The sequence below is a fragment of the Sycon ciliatum genome, chromosome 10 (assembly GCF_964019385.1).
Source record: "Sycon ciliatum chromosome 10, ocSycCili1.1, whole genome shotgun sequence".
In the NCBI taxonomy this organism is placed as follows: Eukaryota; Metazoa; Porifera; class Calcarea; order Leucosolenida; family Sycettidae; genus Sycon; species Sycon ciliatum.
The window spans coordinates 9,604,992-9,627,704 of NC_088652.1; the positions used below are offsets into that span (position 1 = coordinate 9,604,992).

The 22,713-nt window shown below is 46.2% G+C and overlaps 2 protein-coding genes across 2 annotated transcripts; one reads left to right on the top strand and one right to left on the bottom strand.

Moving 5' to 3' along the window:
- Nucleotides 1–946: 946 nt before the first annotated feature.
- Nucleotides 947–7,003, bottom strand: LOC135826182 (fibroleukin-like). The gene is made up of 7 exons (XM_065338813.1): nt 6,746–7,003; nt 6,171–6,362; nt 5,551–5,691; nt 5,176–5,292; nt 3,551–3,747; nt 2,627–2,684; nt 947–1,882 (listed from the first exon to the last, which is right to left on the bottom strand). Exons 2-7 carry the CDS (start codon nt 6,262–6,264, stop codon nt 1,269–1,271), a joined length of 1,221 nt encoding a protein of 406 aa, XP_065194885.1. The 5' UTR covers nt 6,265–6,362; nt 6,746–7,003; the 3' UTR covers nt 947–1,268.
- Nucleotides 7,004–11,205: 4,202 nt separating this feature from the next.
- LOC135826107 (uncharacterized) lies at nt 11,206–21,647 on the top strand. Its single transcript, XM_065338743.1, has 8 exons — nt 11,206–11,829; nt 12,428–14,571; nt 16,123–16,199; nt 16,890–16,918; nt 17,312–17,511; nt 18,209–18,425; nt 20,258–20,578; nt 20,937–21,647. The coding sequence occupies exons 1-8, from the start codon at nt 11,220–11,222 to the stop codon at nt 20,945–20,947; spliced, it is 3,609 nt and encodes a 1,202-aa protein (XP_065194815.1). The 5' UTR covers nt 11,206–11,219; the 3' UTR covers nt 20,948–21,647.
- Nucleotides 21,648–22,713: the final 1,066 nt, after the last annotated feature.

Consider the following 22,713-nt stretch of genomic DNA (forward strand, 5'->3'; position numbering starts at 1 on the left):
TGGAAAACCGCGAGCTCCGGTGCGGGGAGCGTACACAAGGCCTTGGCGGATAATGGCGGCAGACAAATTGGCAGAATTCGGTACTTTTTCTGGTAAGTTTCATGCATGTTTGGTATGTGGATAAAGAAATGGAGCAGAATTCGAGGAACTGCACGCCATAAGGTTTGTATGGTTCTGCCAATTTCACTGCTTTTCGAGCAGAATCTGCCACCTTTTCGAGCATTATCCGCCAGGGCCTAGCGTACACCTTTCCTATGTAAATTGAATCAAATTTAGCCATAAGAAGAGTCTGCTTTAGGCATTTCGCATTTTAACAGCATTTTGTGGTTCAATTTTCATTTACATTGTCAGCGTGTTCCGTGTCCTAGCAAACTCGCGTTGGAGCGTTTCTTCTTTTTTTGTGTTTTACTGAGGGCGCGTTTGGTTGGTACGACCTAGAAAAGGATTCACCAGAACAGTTCGTTTGGTTGGGACTGCACCTGTTCTGGGTCGGCCAGAACATGTTCTGCTTGCTCCGGCCTCGAGGCCGGAGCAGACCGAGCAGTTTTACTTTTTCACAGTGAAACCTGGCGGGAACATCGATTTTGGTCCCAGATGATCACGTGCATACGCTTTTGGGTTGCATTCGTTGTACAGTGCAAAGGGACCATGGTGACCCATACGCATTTTGAAGAATGTACCAAGTTTGGCACATTTTTCACAAAAATGTGCTCTGTTTCTGGAGTGCCGTTTGGTTGACATGAGGCAGCTCCATGTGCGCCCGCAGTTCGATCCTGTTCTAGATCGTACCAACCAAACGCACCCTGAATATACAACTTACTCAAGTGAAAACAATGGGAGATATCCTCCCCCCCCCCCCCCCTTACAAAGAAAACATCGGGGAGAGTAGGGACTCCAAGATGAAGCAAGTGCTGGTGACGCACGCCAACAACGTCGAGCTCCACTGTTGGCGTTAGTTAGTACAAGCATACACTGTCTTCATGACAAACATTGTATGTTCATGTTTATTCCACAACCATTCTGGTCGTATGGGCGCCAAATGTGTCATAAGGCAGCAGAATCGAACGAAAAAGATCAACTGCATTCACTAAAACGCTGCATACACCTATCACGATCAGCAGCAGCAGCAGCGAGAGAGAAAGTACCTGCATTGTGTGATTGAAGAGTGATACGCCATACATCTGGGTGAACAGAGATAGAGGCTCAGAAGATACGAGAGTGTGCGAGGGGAAAGGGAGATGAAATACCAATTATCATAAGAGAAAGACTCAAACCAATCTGGGCCTCACTTTCATCTCGAAGAATGTCAGCTTCTCCAAGGCTGGGGAGAATCGTCTATCATGCAAAACGTAGTAACACCCGGAATACCACCATCCAATTTTATACGTACCGGCGCAGTTGAGGTGAGTTTGCCTATCATTGTCCCGATCATAAGTGGTGAATGGCATTTCGTGATACTCCAGACCTTGTCCCGCTGGAATAGTGAAGGACGACTCTACCGTGCGACTGACTGTTAGACGATAAAGTTCTTCTTCGCTTCCAACTCTCATCCAATTGTACTTAACGAAATGAGTAGAAGTTCGTATTGCGAGATCAATGCGAACTTCGTACTTCTGGCTTTCCGTCAGTTTATGTATCCTGTCGTTTCCCAGCCAGAATTTCCCATTCAGGTCTCCAAACCCGTTCTTATAGGCTGCCCAATCACGGTTCCAGAAAGTAGAGTCACTTCCGAGCGATCTCAAAACAACTAGCCATCCACCATCGTCCAGGGACATATTGCAAACAGTTTGGAATGAAGTATTGCCAACGTTGGCTGTCACTACCCGGGTTCTGCTGCTTCTGTAGGTTGTAGCACCCCTCTGCCGTTTGCATCCGCCCAGAGCTGTGATGGGGAAAGCACACAAAGATATCAAAAAAATCATAAATACACACTCGCGTATGGCCAAGTAGTTTGATGTGATACTTCTCTACAATTGTACCTTTGACCGAACTTCCCTCATTCCTAGCACGCAATTTACTACAATGGGTTGAAATGCTGTCGAAACGCTTTGAATTTGCGTTCGCTGGGCCATGCAACCAGTTTACATAAAGGTGCTTGCCCAATCTTTAGCTTCGTAGTCGTCATGAAACTGCAATGTCCTCGTAATGTTTGGGTAACTTGACACCAACCACGTCTACTGCTGACCTCTGTTTTCCAATTCCATGTTCATGTAACACTGTGTATGATAATCTCTAGTTCATTCTCACCTACACAGGAATGAGATCTTTGGTCGGTGGAGCCCCTGGTACCTCATCATCACTGCTGCCCAGTGCAGCCCCTACTCAGTAGCTGTTTGTTTTTGTCCACATAATTATTTATTTTACGAGTTGGGTTTGTGAATGATAGTATAAAAATAAAAAATATAAAAATCTCTACTGTGCTGTTACTCAATCACTGTACATCTAGCTAGTCTGATCTTGGTATGTCTCATCAGCGGAGGTCAGAGCAACTAACTGAACTAGAGTTTTTGTCATCAAAAGTTTGGAAAAAGTTCACGTCTGGAGGTTGCAGAACCGAAAACAACATAGCCAACTATGACACGGGAGACGGAAAAAGTGCGTTACTTCTACAAACAAACCGTGTTACCTGCCTGTGTCGACCTGCTTGCCTCTTTTGTACGCGGCAAAGCTTCATTGGACAAAGTCTGTACGCAACAAAGTGAAAACCATAGAAACAAATTTCATTAAAACAAGAACGGGTGCAAGTAGATGAACTTGCCAGGGGTGATTCGCATTTGCAAAGTCATCTTCCATTGCCAAGAGTTGTGAACTCCACACTGCGCTTGGTTCAACGAAGTTTCATTTATGTATAAGGGCTTCCTGCGTGCTAGCTTTTATATCAAGTGTGTGGGTTGCAGTGAGGGCTGCGTCCCACCAGCCTGTGTGGATTCACAGGAAATGTGAGTTACAAAGTCTGAAGAAAATGTTGAAGGGTCACTGCTTTAATGATGATTACATCAAAAAGGTTAGTGGTAAAACATCGCTGGCCATAAGCGAACGACCCTGGTTCACATCCTTCTGAAGACAATCAATTTCATTTTCAGACTTTGCCCGTTTACAGCTTTCCTTCAGAGGTTTGAATATTATACAAAAAAATGGCAGTCAAGATTCACTGTGGCCGGCCAAAGTAGTGAGAAAATGTGTGAAAGCTAGGTGGGGATTTGAACGAAAAGATTTTATTCAAATTGAAACCCTTTAAAACTGACTTGTTCATGTAAGGGTGACACTGTCCTCTGGAGATAGGGCACAAAGACCCGTCTGCGTGGTGGTCTTCAAACATTTGGCTGATTTGCAGTATTTTGGGGTTTGTGTTGTGCCTATAGCTTAGTGGTCGAGCTATCGACTGGTAATCTAGAGACCTTAGGTTAGATCCCCAGACTTCTTGTCTGCTCAAGTCAGTCAAGTATTTTCATTTCAGTAAAAGGTTACTTGTACATGTAACACACACACACAAACACATACTCACATACAAAGACACGCACACACAAGTCCAAAACTCAAATATGCTCACATTGTTTGAAACGTTAGCTGCAATAGCGTCGAGACGGTCGTCGAGTCTGCTCATCAGCCTTTTCTCCATGCCCTGTAGAAACGTTTCAGTCGATTTCCAGTTGTCAGAGATCCGCACGGTCATCCTTGACACGTCATCAACAATACCTCTGACTGCGTTGGACAAGGGAGAAAGTTCACCCTTTGTAACCCAGCGAGCTGTAAAAACAGAAAAGATTTGAACATAATCACACAACTACATTCAATTTCCTCTATACTGTAAAACACAAAAAAAATTGGCCGATGAGAAACTTTGGCCGATCTCGAAATGAAACTTTTGGCCGTCATTTAACTTTGGCCGATTCAGGTTTTCAAAAAAGAAATCTATTTGTACTTGTTGGGAAGTTGTTGCCCTCATATGCAGCCATGTCTCAATAACGCATCATTTGCCTCTATGACAAATTTTGGCAATTTATTTTGGCCGGGTGAAACCCAACGGCGAAATCAGCGAAATCTAATCGCCAGCGAAAATTAGTTGATTTACGGTACATTACTATATACCAGTAATAGGATATGGTGTGTAAGGAAGAAATACGTGCAAGGTCGTCACCATCAAGAGACCCAATCTACTTTAGTAATCGGAATGACGAGTTCTCAGTTCAATTCTAGCTATAGGATGGCTTTAATTTCTTTAAAGATGCCAAGTGGTATCTTTTTTTGCGGACCCTTCTCTTCCACTACACGGGTAGAAGTGAACCACAACTTGAGCAGGAGTTTTTCCATAAAATTTTAGCACACACAATGCTCAAAAGGTCAAAAGGTACACACAATGCTCAAAAGGTCAAAAGGTACACACAATGCTCAAAAGGTGAAAAGGTGAACTTGGACTTGGTTGCTGGGGATACTTTATTTGGCTTTGCCAGAATGGACAGGCATTCCTGCGTTCTTGCATGGAGAAGTAAAATGTCACAGCTCTTACAAAATGACGAAGAAAGGAAAGGAGTATTACCCAAGAGTGGGGAGCATGCAAAATATGAGAACGAGAGAGCGAGTGAGAGCGAGTGAGAGCGAGCGAGAAAGAAAAGAGATGCTGCCTTTTTGACTGAACTAGTGAACTTGATCTAGAAACTCCGCTTCAAGGTGTTGCCTCGATATTACGTGGAACTAAACGCATGTACAACGTGTAGCAGAGCATGGAGCTATTCATGTACAGTAAAACCTGTGAACAACGACCACCCCTTGGGGCCAGAGAACGCGGTCATTAGTGGCAGGTGGTCCTCAGTTAGAGGTTTGCACCGCATACCCATAAGAATATATGAATGGGAGACCGTCCGTGTCTGGCGAAGTGGTCTGTAGTACCAGGCTGGTCGCTAGTCAGGGTGGTCTTTAGTACAGGTTTTACTGTAGTACCATAGCATCAGGCTATGCATCATGTACAGTAAAACCTGTAACTAAAGACCACCGTGACTAGCGACCAGTCTGGTACTACAGGCCACTTCGCGAGACACGGATGTTCTCACATTTCACAGTATATGGTTATGAGGTGCAAACCTCTAACTAAGGACCACCTTACACTAATGTCCGCTTTTCTCTGTCCCCAAGGGGTGGTCGTTAATCACAGGTTTTACTGTACTCGCAGAGCAGTACCTTGAGAGCAGTGCCGGCCAGTCCAGAATTTCGAGCATGAGCAGCGGTAAGCTCCAGCTGGAAGAGGTACGCATCTCCCTGCATTGCCACAGGGTACTCTGGAGCATGGCGAGAGCTCTGGACACAATCACACCAATACACACAACACACCAAAAGAGAGAGCTGTACGCTCTCAGAGCTTCTCTGTGTGTGCCGAGTAAGAGACTAATCCTGAAAGCAGCAATGGAACTCTGAAAATACCAAATAGGCAAATGTGTAGGAGTTGAATATGGCCTAATGAACCCTTTAAAAGGCATACCATGGGCTGATAAGCCTAGGGCACCAGAACGTCGTCATGCAGAATGACACCAAAACCATGTACAGTATACTACACACCTCTCTCACAGTTGGTGCCAGTGAAGCCTGATGCGCACTTGCAGTGATAAGCCCTGTGACCTGCGCTCGCAATTGCTCCATAAACACACTGCCCATGTTCTCCACAGGGTGCTTGACGGCCACATGTCTCATCCTCTCGACCTGCAGAAAATAATTGAAAAACAAGTGAGCATGATAATGGCCAGCAGGGTACTCCGTTCCTAGAAGACTTCTTTATGCTCTGACACAACGTTAGTCACATAGCAAGGCGATACACAATCATTTAGTGCACGTTTCACGTTTTGAGTGTAACTGACCGTATTGCTAAACTATCATGGACATTTCAATAGGGGTTGGGTTGATGGCACGAATTTTTGGGTTGGAACTCACTCTACAGCTTTCAATGAGCACTCTCTTTGTCCTAGTCACTGCTATCTTACAACATTGCCCTCGAGTGGAAAACTTTCCGTGTCGAGTCACTATGACGACCACAGAGATAGAAAGAACATACCAGCACAGCGATTATTTCAGTACAGTTCCATGGTATAAGTTAAATTATTAGAATGTTTGCTTGAAGGCCCCCGTATGTAGATCTCTATTTGGACTTGTAATTGGTGGCGAGCACACGCCGAATAACTTACTCAGACATTGAATAAAACTCCTTGCTTTGGAAACGCCGCCGAATAGAAACGAGAACAGAACAACCCGCTGGCTGGCCGTGTTTGTTTCGTCCATTGGCGCTGCGTTGCTTTCCAGTACGTCTTGTTTCACTTGGGCCTCGGCATCAGACAGTGTCGGATCATGTAGTTTGATTCACGTGACCATACAGGTTCCTGTGTTGTACAAGTATTTAACAACAATCATTGCGATGAATGCGTATAACACAGGGCAACATCTAATCGCTTACAGATTTACAAGGGAACATCTTGTACCCTCCCCTCCATTTTACAGTATAAATGTAATGCTTGAAAGCTATAATAGAGAGAGCGAGACTCATCAGTCATCATACAGGTGACCTCGAAAAGAAACACCACGGTAATTATTTTTTGTCCTTAAAATGCACTTTCCAGAGGAGCTACAGTACAACGTCCATGCGATTCAATGGAGAGACAGCAGCAATCTGGATCTCTCTTTGTGTAGAAAATTGATACACGACGAGTTAACCTTCAAGACTTGCACGGTGAGGTACGATTTGGGCATAGTTACATGTACTCACCGCTCCTCGACTGTACGGAATTGCTGATACTAATGTTAGCAGGGCTTCGTTCCCCACGCAGTTCCGCATACGCCCCAGTTCCAGTCATCGCCAGTAACAATAGTGACATGAAGCAGTGCGAAAGTATCGCCATTGCTGCATTGATATACTCCTGGCGCTAAAAGTATTGATCTAAACTTCCCCTCGACCTGGAGAAGGTGTATAGAAAACCGAACTACGACAATCTAATCAGCGGAGAACACACTTCGATTTCACCTCACTAATCTCGCAGGCGACAGCTGTAAGTGCGTTCAAAGTTTTTTTCCATCGCAGTAAGAAGTGGCTCAAGGCTGAGCTGGATTGCGTGTGGGATCCCTTCATGTGTCCGGCGCGGCTGGTGTTGTGAGCATCACCTGCGGCCTCCATGGCGTTGGAATCCTAAGGGTCTAGAAGCCTGCCACACATGAGGCCTATGGTCTGGAGTGATTTACTGTACGTAATAGATGTATGTATGCCGATCACGCCACGGCGCATGCTTGCACTGGATGTAATTGTCATGTGACACACGTGACGGCTGCCACATGGACTGTGGATTGGCCATGTCAGTGACGGCTCTCTGGGAGCTCTGTCCGTTAGCGTTTCATTCGTACCTTGCAGAAAACATAGTGCATTGTCATGTACCTATGAGCTTTCACGGTGATTGGGCCAAGACTCAGAGGATGCATGTTCGGCTTGACCAAAGACCGTCTGCAGACCGTACCATTACGTTCTCGATGTCCTCCACATGCATTATATTTTCTGAATTTTGAACCCCATTTGCATCAGCAGTGCATTATGCACGTCAGATTGCGCAATAAGAGTGCTTACTGATCACCACTCCATACAGACAGCAAATGAATTAGTAAACTTTACATCACTGGTCATTAATTAACACAAGCCAGGGACTTCTGCACAGGTTAAAATCTATACCTTACCCGTAACCCTGGTAGTAGAGAAGAAGTTTATTTCTTCTCTACTACCAGGGTTACGGGTAAGGTATAGATTTTAACCTGTGCAGAAGTCCCTGGCTTGTGTAAATTAATGACTAGTGATGTAAAGTTTACTAATTCATTTGCTGTCTGTATGGAGTGGTGATCAGTAAGCACTCTTATTATTATATATAGGTCCCCAAGGTATACTACCAACCATCACTCTAATCATTGCAACATTCCTGTCATCCACCAACCCGTCGCGCAGATCCTTTCTAGCAACACTTCCCTACCAATGCTTCCAGGGGTATCACTTTCTCAAATGGATATGCTCATAACGTTAGCCCAGTATATCTTCCGGACTCAGCCTACTTATGATTGCTTATAGCAAGAAACTCGGAGTTGAGATAAATAATTCACGAATTCCACTGGACCTTTGTGTACACAGGTGCATTTAAGCATAGTGGGATGGTCTAAGACTATGAGTGAGACACAGAGGATACCAGGTTCAAGTCCTGCTGGGAAGCGGAAGGATTTTTCCAGCCGTGCTGCAGCCGACAGTTAATTGGGAACTCGTAGCCTGTCACGAGGGAAGGGTGGATGCAGCAAATGGGATTGTCGGTATCTGAGGGTGGTGGCGTTCCTACGGATGCGGAAACCTCGGCCTCCAGGCGAGTCTAAGGCAAACCGTGAATTTTGTGTATGGGTACACTGCATGTTGTGTTTGCTCCCTAAATGAAGCTGAGATACCAGATTTTGTAGACATAATGATAGCATTATTCACATGACCAATCTTCAACTAAAGAGGGAATATTATGTTCTTGGATTAGATGTGCGGCGGGCTCCCGATTTTCTCTTATTTTTTTTAACTACAAACTCAAAGTAACCAAGCCAAAGGAACCTGGCAATTCAACGGTGACTGTGAGATTGGCTCGGCAGCAATCCTAAATATTACTAGTATTGTTGTTTACAAATGAGAGTCCTCCGACGCGGTAGAATGCTCACTATTCGTTCGAGAAGAGCTATCTTACACAGGGCATAGAGTACCACGCATCATTCGTTGTAACTATTAGTTTCATGCCCATAGGCAATCATCAGACAACTTTTAGTAATAGGTTTTTCATTTGACCGGACGAGAACACACGAGGCTTGCAGGTTCTCCGTCATCTTTATGGAACGAAACAAGACTTGTCCGGAGTATTACTACTTGCTTTCGTGGAGTGTGGCTGGAGAACTGTTCGTGCTGTGGTCTGAAAGCGTCGTGTCGTCTTGTCAGGTCGATTAAAAAACCTATTATTACTATTTGACGGACCTATTGAAGATGGCAACAAAGAATTTAAAAGGCAACTTTTAGTACAAAGAATGATGCGTTGTGCTCTGTACCATTTTTGTGTTTATTTATGGATGTAACAATTTTAGGAAATTAGAGGCTGCATGCCACGTACTGCTCTTTTCTCCCCGAAACTCAACACTTGCAAGCCAGATATGAAAGAAAGAAAAAATCATCAGTCACACCACCAGGACTCGAACCAGGGACCTTGCTATTCGCGAGCAATGCTCTAACCAACTGAGCTACAGTATGACTCTTATCCACAGTGATGGTAAATTTATCCTTCTTCGATCAATCATTATCTGGCTTGCATCATCCTGGCAACTCACACCAATCAAGAGGGCCCTCGGCCATTCGCTTGATATCATGGGGAGCGCATCAAACTATGTCCACTGCGAGCAAATTTTGATAGAGCAATAAAAAGAACCAAATCTGCCGTAACCATCACGCGGCAACGAAGTCAATTGTTTTCCATAATCGAATGCAACAACTGTGAAGTGAGAGAAACAAAAAACAAAAAAATTCACGGTTCGCATGAGACTCGGCCAAAGGCCCAGTTTTCCGCATCCGCAGGAACGCCACCACCCTCTTGGATCAAGGCGCAGATGCAGCTCCTAAGCGATGGGAGAAACAAACTATGGAAAAACAGAGGAAGAACTTACCAAAACAATTTCAGCGCAACAACATGCTTCTTCTGTTTACAGAGCACAGGCTTACGCAAACGAATACACACAGCTTCAAGAACCTTCAACTGACGAGGTTACCGTGCACGACACAACACAGAAAAACAAAAATCATCGTACACTTCCAAACACTTAGGGTGATATAAAAATGCAAAAACACAGCTTCTGACGATCATCATCTCCATCCAACTTACCATCACCATCATCCGCAGCACCATCATCTACGTCACCCTCCGATCCCTCATCCGTGACAATCTCCGACTCTTCCTCGGCTCCATCCTCCTGCTCGACCTCGGTCACGTCTGCATCCTGTCCAGGTTCATTGGACGCCACTGTTTGACTCCTCATTTCATCAGTATGGTAAGTATTTGTACTTGATGGTATTCAGTCACGATATTCCCACTGATGATAATGACATGAAAATCGATTATGGAAAACAATTGACTTCCCTCATGCATGATGGATACGGCAGAGTTGGTTCTTAAATGGAGGTACATGCATATCATGACTTTGTGTTTCAGACTCTGCATGACACCCAACTGCACGACAGGCAATGTTGGTCTGATAACCAGATGTGTTCTGGCCATCTGGATACGATCCTGTCGGCCCTATCAGCATGGCAACCCACATGTACAATCATGTATGACACACACAACAGAGGCGAAAGGCTGTGTTAGATACTGCTCTGTACATTCGTACATTGAGCACTCTACCTGGAGCTTCCTAGACCGGTCTTGTTTGTACATGTCTGATGTGTAGTCAAGCTATAGAAAGACGATATCCATCGTGCTTTGGAGCCGAGACATCTGGCCAGCTGAGGTTAATGGGCCCCACCGCCACATTCCATTATTCACCCAAGTGTCTGGAGATGTGTGGATCATGTAGAGAAGAAAAAGACCAGTTTCGTCCTTTGTGGACTCATCAGCGCAACAGAGAGAAAACGAAACCGAACCTGATAGGAATGAAATATACATTTTCCAAAGCGAGATTTAATCTTGCAGGAGTGCTCCAACTTACAAGTCAGTATGACTTGTACAATGTGAATAATTTCTTCTGTAAGTTCAGTCTGCAACACGACCTCGCGAACGTGCGCACAATCCTAGAACAAACACGGATTTTTTTCAGTACCCTCCGGAAGTGTTCAGTCCAGTTGGATAACATGCGCACGTCTCCGGCGGAAACTCAGCATTTTGCCTTGGCATGGTCTGCGTTTGGCGAGCGTCCACAATTCACACGACTGCAGCCAAATTTCACATTTAGCACTTTAGCAGAACTGACGCTAAGGGATAATTTCTCGAAAATTCTGTATCAGCATAGTACCACACTTTGTTTCACTAAAGCGAATGTTGATAGATGCCGGTTAAAATTCGCGCAGGTAAGCTACAGTGTTATCAAGGGGAGCTGCTGCTCAAGAAGCCTCCTGGTGACCATACCGTTATCACGAGTCTATAAAAGAGCTCAAGGAATCGCCATTTAACCGCTCTTTCACTATGAGCTCCAGACTGCTTGCCAAGATGTCAAACGAAAAAGCACTGTCGGATTTGCGTGCTAAACTGGGCAAAAAGTATCTAGACAATGTCTACGTTAAGCTGCTTCAGGATGCCAGAGCGCCAAAGCTGGATGTACGGGACTTGTACGTTAACTTGACCATCGTGCAGCAGCGAGAAGTGAAGAAAGTTTCGAAAACTGCCAATAGTTCGCATAGCGAGGAGGCTCTCTTTCTCCGGTTAGGCAATGCAAAAGATCGTGACGAGCGTGTTGCATTGTCGGACATTTTTGCACCAGCAAAGGAATCTAGCTGCGCGTCGTGTCCCGTCCATACCGTCGCTTTGGTAGGCCCAGCAGGAAGTGGTAAAACAATGGCGGTGACTAAGAAGCTACCGTTGCAGTGGATTGATGGAGAGACGCTGAAGAACACCCTACTGGTGTTCATTATCACCGTGCGTAGCGTTCACGAGCGACTGCGTGGAGTGGCCAAGGATCGGGTGGCCTCCACACGCGCGCAGAGTCTGGAAGAGCTGCTCCGGAGTTCAGCGCGAGAACTGGACGATGACGATATTGGAACAGTGATGGAGTTCCTTCGTCACAACGCTGACTGGGAAAAGGTCTTGTTTGTTATTGACGGTAAGGGCAAGTGTGGTATGAAAACACCTTTAGAGGGCCCATTTTTGTCAGGTTCAAATTGGTTTTGTGCTCAGATATCGCATTTCTTGACTGTTTCTTGCCTTGATGATGTAGTGGACAGTGAAAATTGCTATATCCTCGCAGTGCTGGAGGATACTTTGCCCCATGTTTTGGAAGCCCAACGAAATTTTCAGAATCCTGTAGGGCGCTTCACGCCGCTTGAAAATGCAGTCAGAAACTTATTGACCTTCGCAGTGCTGCTTAAATTGGAGTGGGCACGAGTAAGACACGGGTGTAAATTATTTGTTTAACCCTTATCTTACTTGTGCCCACTCCTTTCCTGGAGATGTTTTTTCATGACTGAAACCTTGAGCGATAATTACCTCTCTGATGAAGACCCAAGGCCAAAAACCTTGCGTGTAATATCTATAGAAGTTGCAGTGTAAAAGTAAAGACGGTGGGGGGTAATCAACCCACGTGTCCTACAACAACATAATATGTTGCAACATAATATGTTGTTGTAGGACATGTGGTTGCTGCTCACATGCATAATATCATTATTATTTGCCTCTTTCTCCAACTTTCTTTCTGCCTGCAGGCATAGATGAGGGCTGCATCATGGATAGCGTACTCTACCGGCTAATCACAAGAGACCTGGAGGACATATCACCGTACTACCTACTATTACTCACGGCTAGGCCTTGTCCAACCATACGCTGGCTGTGGGAGGTGGGCGACATCGATCGATACCTCTCGCTGCGCGGATTCGACCAGGTGTCGCGCGCGGACTTCTTCGAGCGCTACGGCTCTCTGCACTACGGTCCTGACTGGTCGTCGATGCGTCGCAATCTCACAGTATTCCTGCGTAAGCTGGACTCATTGCACGTGGGACGCCTCACCTATCTTCCCTTTATGGCCACGCTGTGCGTACACGCCATGCCCAGAGCGGATCCGTCCAGCTTGCCACACTGCGCCACGCAGCTGCTCCAGCTGCTCGTCATGGCGTTGCTGAAACGTGATCTACGCAGTGGCCCGGGTCGCTCGCGACAGTTCTCCCAGTTCGCTCACCTACGCGGTCCACAGCAGAAAGCAATGCAAGAGATGGCTGCATTCGCCTACAGGATGACCGCTGAGAGAGCAATGGTGGTGGAAGACGCTGGCGACGACTCGCCATGGAGCGGCCTCGCTGCTGATGTCAGCGAAGAGTTTGAATCCCTGCTCTCCTGCCTAACCCTGACATTTGACGAGACGGGCACAGAACAATCACTGACGATGCGGCAGTTCGTTCATCTCACCATTCAAGAACTGCTCTGTGCCTATCATATCGTCCGGCAACTCCAGGAAGAAGACGGCACCACTTCCTTCTGCGAGTGTTTCTCGGCGGTTGTCCGTGCTACGAACTTCGGCGAACAGTTCACACACCTTCTAGTGTATGTGTCCGGCCTGGCACCGCCCGGTCAGCATGCACTAGTCTTACACACGATCATGACGCTCATGTATCGTGAGGATCAGGAACTGCCATCGGTCTTGACACGCAGCAAGCGCACATTGATGCTTTTCAAGATGCTAAGCGAGGCATACCAAGCTACAACAGGCCTGCGACAGGAACACGCTGTGGACATCAAGGAAATGTCATGCTCATCATGGTCAGCCATTGCCACGGCCATTGCCATGTTCGCCTCAAACTGGGTACAAATACCCATGGAACGTAACTATCAGGAGTCGGACGCTTCCGACGCCATCGTCGCAATTCGTCTGGCCCATGATCAGTTCACTGGCGTACGTCATATCTTCGCAGGTAGATGTCACTCCGTAACCAGTACCGAGGTATACGAGACCCTGTTGCAGTGCCAACGAAATTGCAGCACGCTAACTCTTCGCCTGACGAAAGAGGACGAGGATCGTGATGGCCTTCGTACCCTTTCTAGTCTCGTGGCTGGATCGAGATTACTACGTGAGGTGGACATGAAGAGTGACAGTCTTCACGCCTTCCGTATGGAATCTCTGGAACGCGTCGCTGCAGCATTCGAATCAACTGAATCGCTGCGCACAATTCGTTTCCAATATGCGCTGCTGGAGGATACCACGCTTCATCGCATCATGACAGCGATCTCGTCGAGCAACAAGCTCCAGAAGTTGTCGATCGGAATTATTAGTGAAAAGCTGTGGCCGACAATGTGCAGTCTAATCAAGGCATGCTCATCTATTACCCATCTGCACGTCGAGATCCTGTGGCGATCGTCGATAAACGTCAGCGCACATAGTCGCAGGCTATGCCAAGCGCTTGAGTGCAACACGTCTCTCAAAGAATTCGCCATTCTGGGCTCTGATCAAAGGAGATCGAATGACACGAGGCCACTAGCAAATGACCTGGTCTCCGTCTTTGCAGCTCATCCGACGATAGAACTCTTCTGCTTGGGCTGCCGCTTCCTCAACTTGCGCAACGATTCCCTCGTGGAGGCCATGGCCAGACTAATCACAAGGCTGGCATCACAGGAGAAATCCGGCAAGCTCCCTGTAAAGACACTCGTGATAATTCGCAGCGGGAACATCGCAGACGAAGGAATCCGCCGCTGTCTGGACCTAGTGCAAGCTTCCCCGGGTGTGACACTTCAGGTTGATTCCATGCTGGACGGAGGGATGTCAGACGAACTGCCCAGCCTGCGTGACAACTTTCCTTTCTTCCTATCAACCAGCAGTATTTGGTGGCGTAAAGATTCTCATCATCCACGATATTCATCGGTATGTACCTCTGTAGAATAGGGCTTCCAAATGTATGATTGATTGAGTTCTTGCATGGTGTTACTAAGGCCTAAACAAAAAATAGGCTTGTTTCCGGTCGGCAACCCCTCAAAAAGGAGACTCGGTCGGCCGGAATAAAACTTTTTTTGGATACTTTTTTTGGTTCCTCAATCGTTGTGGTGTTGATGGACAAGAGCACCTACACATGTACATTGTACATATATCATGGCAAGGATCAATGTCAAAGTTGACTGACTCACTGTTCTTGTACAGCATGTGGTGTATTCCTGTTTTCGTACATCCTGAGAAATCAAGCAAACAGTTCGAGTCCTTCCAGCTCCGTTATTCTAACTCGTATCGATCCCGGAGGTTTTCGAGCCGACAGCTGAGAATCTCTGCTACCTTGTAGGTGTTTTGATTGCGGAATTCGGTTGAGATTTGACTGAGTTATGACTCGTTGAGTGCACTTGCACACATGGCATTGCCACCGTTTGTATGCATTTGGGACCAAAAAAAAGTTTCAGAATTTGGGAAAAAGTGGCCCGGTCGGGCGACCGGAAACAAGGTCATTATTTGTTTTGGCCTAATACAATACGAATGAAGTTAACGATGACGTAAATATGGTTGTCATGGGCACATTAATATTTATGATTAGGCCTAAACAAAAAATAGGCTTGTTTCCGGTCGGCAACCCCTCAAAAAGGAGACTCGGTCGGCCGGAATGAAACTTTTTTTGGATACTTTTTTTTTGGTTCCTCAATCGTTGTGGTATTGATGGACAAGAGCACCTACACATGTACATTGTACATACATGTATATCATGGCAAGGATCAATGTCAAAGTTGACTGACTCACTGTTCTTGTACAGCATGGGGTGTATTCCTGTTTTCGTACATTCTGAGAAATCAAGCAAACAGTTCGAGTCCTTCCAGCTCTGTTATTCTAGCTCGTATCGACCCCGGAGGTTTTCGAGCCGACAGCTGAGAATCTCTGCTACCTTGTAGGTGTTTCGATTGTGGAATTCGGTTGAGATTTGACTGAGTTATGACTCGTTGAGTGCACTTGCACACATGGCATTGCCACCGTTTGTATACATTTGGGACCAAAAAAAAGTTTCAGAATTTGGGAAAAAGTGGCCCGGTCGGGCGACCGGAAACAAGGTCATTATTTGTTTTGGCCTTACGTTGACATCACCAAACAAGCTTGGCTAGTCTTCGCTTAGACAGTTCGTGTGTTTTAGGACTGTTTTGGATATTTTCTGTGTTGCCCTTTTCTGCAGTTGCATGCCTATAAGCACCTCACTGACCCCGCTCGTTCCTCATTCTTCATCCATTTGGCCTGAGCGAGGACTAGCACATGTATTGGGCGTGTTGATTTCAACCAGGGCTGAATCAATGGGTGCAAGTTAAATCAAATTTCATGCTTTCGATGCTGTTTTTGTTATCATCTGCTGCAAAAATGACGCTCATGGCAAGATCACTGCAGAAATGCTAAACTCGTACCATGCCCTTGCTCTGTTGATCTTGTCTTTCGTACATTGTCCTTTTGCAGAAAGGCCTGGACGAACTCGCAACCATGCTCGAACCCGAGAGAACACAGAAGGAACACGACGCATCCAATGAAGCCAAGTACGTTATACGCCTCTTTGCTTATCATGCAGTGCTGCATCTGCCATAGCTCGTCAATGTGTGATATCACCTAGCCGAGCATGTACATGGACTATCAACATTTTTCAAAGTTTATACAAAAGAGAAAGACCAAGGAACTACAAGTTACGCTATACTGTCCACTAACACCACCAGTTACTAAACAATCCTTGGTCATTCTCTTTTTAGTACACGAAGAGACGAAGCTACTTATAAATAACTTATTTTGCGCCTCGGAAATGTGCTGGGTATAGGTATTAGGTGGTTGTTGAATGTCACCGTACGCAGTGCTCTGTCCGACTGGTGCCTGTATCTGTCGCCATTTTGACTGTAAATGACCTAATAGTAGTGATGGTCAGCTATACATAACCCTTAGCCATGCGTTCCTCGCCTCTCTGCTTTTATTGCTACACTTACATTGCACCCAGAAACATTACCATCCCAGGTCAGTTCCTGTAGTTCGTGATCAGCCTCTTTTACGGGCAAAATAAACACAATGAATATTTTTTTCCCAAGTGTTCCAAAAACTTCAACTCAAAGTTCTAGAAAGAAAAAAGAAGCCCCTGTAGTTCGTTGCTAATCGCATGCGGCAATGTAAAAGTAAATATATATTCTCCGAAACCAGCTCTGATTTCTTTGTTTGTTCTTAATGGTATGTGACATACTACCCAGCGCGAAGACAACAGCTGAGCACCAGGAAGGTGAGAATAGTACATATAGTAGCGTTTGTACGTACAAATTTCGACCGCTCGCGGTCGATGACTTCTATGCGCACAGCGCTGGACTGGTTCACCGCAGAGAGCTGGGATTTTCCCTACTGGTAGCCAAGATGAACGCGCAGAGGGTGCCGACAATTTTTTTGTGTGATGCAAGTGATGTGGGGGATAAACACACGCCCACACGCTTGTTTTACCGCCAGTTCGCGACGTGTGTCTTAACCCCCACCCCCATATGATTCAATCATAAGTACAGCTCCAGGGATTCCTAATGAACTTCAGGTTAATTCTCCCCAGCTACCATGGCGAGGTAGTTACCACGGCGACGTAGAGACCATAGTGTAGAAATGTTTGCGTTCTCCTTGGCTGGTTCTACAGATGACCCCTGGCTGCATCCCTACTATCTTGATCACTATCGCGATCGCATTCTCTGCATTGATCCGGAGTTACTGCGCCTCTCCACGCAATCACAAGGTCTGCTGGACAATAGCCAGTATGTGGACCTTCGCACAGTGCAGTCGGCTGGTGCACTGGTGCACAATCAGAGATGCCTGGAGTACGCACGCACCTTCACGAAGGTAGTTTTTGATTTTTTTTAGGAATGAACTCCTTGAGCCTCTTGTAAGGGCAAAATAACACATTTGTGCAGCACCAACACATGAAACTAATCGGAAATAGTAATGATTATACAGCCTCAGCAGGATCACTGCAGGTTCACTGGATGCGTGCCTCAGCCACCACTAGCACTGCAGGGGACTCAGGCACGGCAGGAGCAAACACGAAGGTAGTCGATCCTACTGTATTTTTGTAGTAATTCCTCTTACAATGTCTATGCAAAATCAGTTTTACTTAATTAATAATGGTCCGAACCTACAGCCCATTCATTGGAAACTGGCACCCTCACTTTTTGGTGTCTCCCTCGCATAGTTGTAGATATCGTGAAAACAACAGTACATCCTGCATTGTGTGACCCGTGCAATTACTCCTTGCCGCATTTGAGGCCAGAAAAGTCCAAGAACAGGGAAATAGAAATTCAGCCAGGTTTTACAAAATTGGGACAGGTATGCCATGGCAAAATGAATGGAGAAGCAGATCCAAAACCCAGATTTTTAAGATTTAAAGTGGGTTTTTGATCCTCAATTCGGCCCAAATCCGACTTTCAAAAGCCAGCGGAACAGTTTCCGAAGAATGGACTGTAGCAGTGTGACTATAAGAAAAGAAAATGAATTATTTCTTCAAATACTCGCGTCCTGACTACTACTGTATGTTCTGTAGGTAGTCGATGGTGCTGGCGCAACTGACGGTCATGATGGCCCGCGGAGCGGCAGAATGGAGGCTCTGAGTGAGCCTGCTGAGTCGTTCCAGCGCCTACTCCGCGCACTGGAACACATGGGCTATAGAGCATTACGCGTGGAGATGGAAGAACGCATGTTCAAGTTGCACCCGGACACTGGTGTTCCAACGCTGCAGATGGATGACGCAAACAAACCGGGTGGGTTCAGAAAGGCCTGAAAATGACTTAGCTACATAACGCTAACTGAATGTGTAGAGACGTTTTCATTGGGTATCATGCTCCTCAACACTCGTCTAGTTAAGCGCTCTCAGTAGGCTGCTCTAGTGCTGCTCACGCTCACGCATTACCCGCTACATTTCGTAGTTAGAGTACTCTGGCGCTAGAGCGAAGAGCTACATTGTATCCTAAAATGTCTGTGGCGCCTCCTTTGCACCATGGCTAGTAGCTCCGCTTGCTTAGAGCTCGTACCTGTACTGATCAGGCCTTTATGGCCGAAACAGCTTGCTGTCTACAGCATTGGGAGATATTATCTGTGGGGGAGATCATTACGCATTCATGTACGCTCTGGCCTTACGTTCATTCAGATCTGACACTTAGTATAGTCTTGCTGGCGTTTTCAAAAAAACTGATTTTGGTCGAATTTAAGGGGGCAGCCTACCCATAAATTTTACAAAATGGCATTCAATTGACCGTAACTTTGGTGTTTCTCAATGGATTTGAGTGAAATTTTGACCACACACTCCTCACTATGCTGGCCCTCAGGACATGATTAACAAGTTCTTGCGCCTCACTGACAGGCTTTTCAGGCCGGAAAACTCAAATTTCAGGCATAGTGCCACGGTGTGCGAGCCACCCAGGAGCCAAACAAATGCATTTACAATTTTCTTCACATTTTCGTGCTCATTCTGTCCGTGCGCGAGACCCAAACCTAGAACAAGTCCAGAAGCAGCCATGGGTGATGGGGTAGGGCCCCTCAACGAGGCCCTGGAATCTGTCACAACGGAACGAGTGGGCGTTCTCTCACACACTCCCACAGACCCAAGTCAATTTTTGAATTTTTTTAGGTTTAGCACGTGCTACGAGGTCGTACCTTTGATACAACATCCAGTGCTGGGACCTCCACAGCAAGCCATTTCCACAGCGCTGCACACCAAATCCAGGATACCCTCAGAAACCGGCAAAGACTACCACTCACGTTTCACTACTGCCTAGTACTGAATCCTACCTGACTTCTTGACACGACTCAAACTTGCCAAAGTCACTAAATCAACGTCAACTACAATAATCAAGCCACATATCTGCAACGTTACGAGGGTGCTGGCAAAAGTCCTGCTGCACGGCCAATACGTGGCTCAAAAACCTGATTTTTTGGACTTGGAGCAAAATTCTGCACACTTTCACGTGTTTCCATGATACGACAAGTTGCGCACGGTCTGCTCACATTCAAATACAGTGCTGCCAACAAATAACAACGTGCAACAAAAAAATCTTTCCTTGCAAGGGCACATTTTCAGCCATAACTCTTGAACGGCCGGTCAGATCGGGACACAATTTTCAGAGAATTTGCAGTTATTCATGCTCTTTCAACTGACGTAGCACTCAATATGAATTTACAAATTCGATTTTTCAGCGAATTTTTGGGTAGTCTGCCACCTTAACCACACGTCGAGCTAACTAAAAAAATGTGGGGTGTGAAATCTGTTTCGCCATGCATTTTGCCGTGGTATACCTGTCCAATGCTAGCATCCCTGTCCTGCGTTTGTTTTCATTGCTTTGCACGCAAAGCGATGATTATAATTGCCTGCACGTCTATCCGGGTACACTGACCACCTTCTTTTACGCCAGTTACCCAAATGTGCAGTTTAAAAGACTTTTTCAAGAGCCAATAGATTACTGTAGTCTAGGGAGCCTGTAGCTCAGCCGAGTGACATGGCTTCGACTTATACTGTGCAATTTGCTGAAATTGGCAATCACTAAGCTAACAATTTGAAACTTCTCGAACTATTGCTATTTCTGTGCTTATCGCTTAGTGGATCCGTGGCAGCATGAAGGCTTCGACATGCGTTTCCACGCCTGGATTCTGTCCCTGCCGTCTGGCACGCTCCGTGCCCACTCGCAAGCCCATGGAATGCTCACATTGTTCATGGTCGCCTCGCTCGTGTCCTTGGAGAGCAGGCGAGGATCGCTGGCTCACAACGACACCTACCTCATCTACATACGACCGAATGGCGTGCAGTCGTTCGTCAAGTTCTTGAACGTCATCCAGGGCAACCCTCTGTACAGGCTCCGAGTGAAGGAGATGAGCTGCTTCTTGCCAGTCGACTTACAAGAGCCATTCCTTGAGGAGTCAGGTAGGTATTCCACCGTGTGTGTGTGTGTGTGTGTGTGTATGTGTGTGTGTGTGCGTGTGTGTGTGTGTGTGTGTGTGTATGTGTGTGTATGTGTGTGTGTGTGTGTGTGTGTGTGTGTGTGTGTGTGTGTGTGTGTGTGTGTGTGTGTGTGTGTGTGTGTGTGTGTGTGTGCATTGCTCTTACCAATTCTGGTCCTGGTGCTCACTCAGTAACTGGGTACGCACTGCCAGCGTTTGCATATTCATCGCAGGAAATCTTAGAGTACAGTACAGCTAAGCGAAATCAGATCTTGTATATCTGAAGCATTGAAACACGTGAATTCAAATTGGTTGTGTTTGTCCTTTCCGTCATGATGCAGATAACGGATGAAACGCATGGAGTGTGTTCCAACATGCTTCATCTGAGACAGAAGACGAGCAGATGTTGCTACTGGCCCGCGCCGCAGAACGCGATTCCGAGAGGTCACGTGGTTTCAACGTGTTCACCAGCTGCGCCAATCCCTCAAGGCATAATGTTGCTGTTCTCGGAAGCTGTGCCGATTCCGTGCACAATTATTTGATAACAGTTAGCAGGTAACGAGGTATCAGCACTGCAACGCACCACCTCCTCGATCACTAGGAACGCAATCCTGACGTCTGCTAGAATACCCAGAGAGCCTGATCTACATTGTACATAATAACTGCAGCTAATGCCCATCCATTTTCATGATATCTTCAGAGTTTGGCGGGCGCGTCATCTGTTATCACGTGGAACTTTATTCTGCCTAGAATGCGAGTGCTCAGTATCTTCGTGGCATGGCAGTGCAAGAACAAGGCTATGAATTTGAAATTAGTTGATAAGGGTTTCACCGTTCTTGTGTTTCCTGTTTTTTTGTTTTTTTACTCTCTTCGGCCAGTATGGCCACTGCTGTATTCACTTCGTCTTCCTCTCCCTCGTGAGACACAGGAAAGTTGACGCTAATATTGGGGTGTGAGTCCGCCTCTCCTGAAGAGACTCGCTTGATCCGTAGTAGTGTTTCTTTGCAGTTGAGTAGGAACCGAGGCGTACCAGTACGCCTATAACTGTAGTACCTCGGTCCCAAACCTGCTCTTTCAAAAGAACAACATTTCTTGTTTATTTCGTTTAAATGTCTACAAAAGTGTCAATATATATATGGCGCGTCACACTTGAACGGTGGCTCAGCAGCACGAGACTGAAAGGGAGAAAAACATTTGAAGTTTGAACCTTCCAACACCTTTAGCTCACGATCGCATACAAAACACATCCTGGTAGATATTTTTTGACCGGACGAGACCAGACTCTACAAGAGCTAGAAGTTGCTCCTGACAAGTCTTGTTTCGTTCCATAATGATGTTGGGAATTCATCAGAGGAGAATTGGAAACGTCTTCATACAGGGTGCCGAAGGTGAATTGTGTTAAGTTCCTGGCGAAATGAATTGGGTATAATTATAATTAATTGATGTAGTCTATTTATGTTGCTACTCCGAGTTTCAATGAGCATCTTAGACAATAGTCAGGGATCAAAGCAAACTGATGCATGTCAGAAGTGGGAGTTGCGGACACCCACGGAAGAGGCGAGGCAGCGATGAGCAGCAACAGTGAAATTTAGATCGTATTTTCACAGCACCATCCGAAGCTGTGACTGCGATTTCTCAGTGGCTTGTACATACCGGCCTAATACTACAACGCTAAGAAGACCCAACCTCATGGCACTGATTTCAATTTACCAGATTTTTGATGTAGTAATGAAAAGCTCTTGGTCACTACCACCGCTAAGTGCCTTGGAATAATCATTGACATTGTCTTGGAGCGACACTGACGCACACTGCTATCTGGTGTTCACGTGGTGTTTGCCGCCCTGAATATGAAGCGCCTGCGTGAGCTTGTATCCTGGTGATGGTGTGGCCTTGAAAAAATAAATGATGCTCTTCAGATTCCACTTGATTAGGGGTGAATTCCCCGAAACACTGTGTATCGAGCAGGGAGTGGTGCTTCCTTGCAGGTTTGCCGAGTCGAAGGTTCGATAGACTTCTGGTGTGCGCTGGGTGGCAGCGGTGAGTCAGTCAAGTGTCAAGTCAAGTTGGATGAAAACTGCGAGCTCCGTTGTGGGGAGCGAACCCCTTTCCTATGTAAAT

Bases quoted from the DNA above. Each gene is read 5' to 3' on its own strand.
- LOC135826107 (XM_065338743.1), top strand. From the start codon at position 11,220: ATGTCAAACGAAAAAGCACTGTCGGATTTGCGTGCTAAACTGGGCAAA. The intron at 11,830-12,427 runs GTAAGGGCAAGT...TTCTGCCTGCAG, and splicing joins GGTCTTGTTTGTTATTGACG to GCATAGATGAGGGCTGCATC. The intron at 14,572-16,122 runs GTATGTACCTCT...GTCCTTTTGCAG, and splicing joins ATCATCCACGATATTCATCG to AAAGGCCTGGACGAACTCGC.
- LOC135826182 (XM_065338813.1), bottom strand. From the start codon at position 6,264: ATGGACGAAACAAACACGGCCAGCCAGCGGGTTGTTCTGTTCTCGTTT. The intron at 5,293-5,550 runs GTGTGTAGTATA...GATTGTGTCCAG, and splicing joins TGGCACCAACTGTGAGAGAG to AGCTCTCGCCATGCTCCAGA. The intron at 1,883-2,626 runs GTAACACGGTTT...TCCCCATCACAG, and splicing joins AAGCAGGTCGACACAGGCAG to CTCTGGGCGGATGCAAACGG.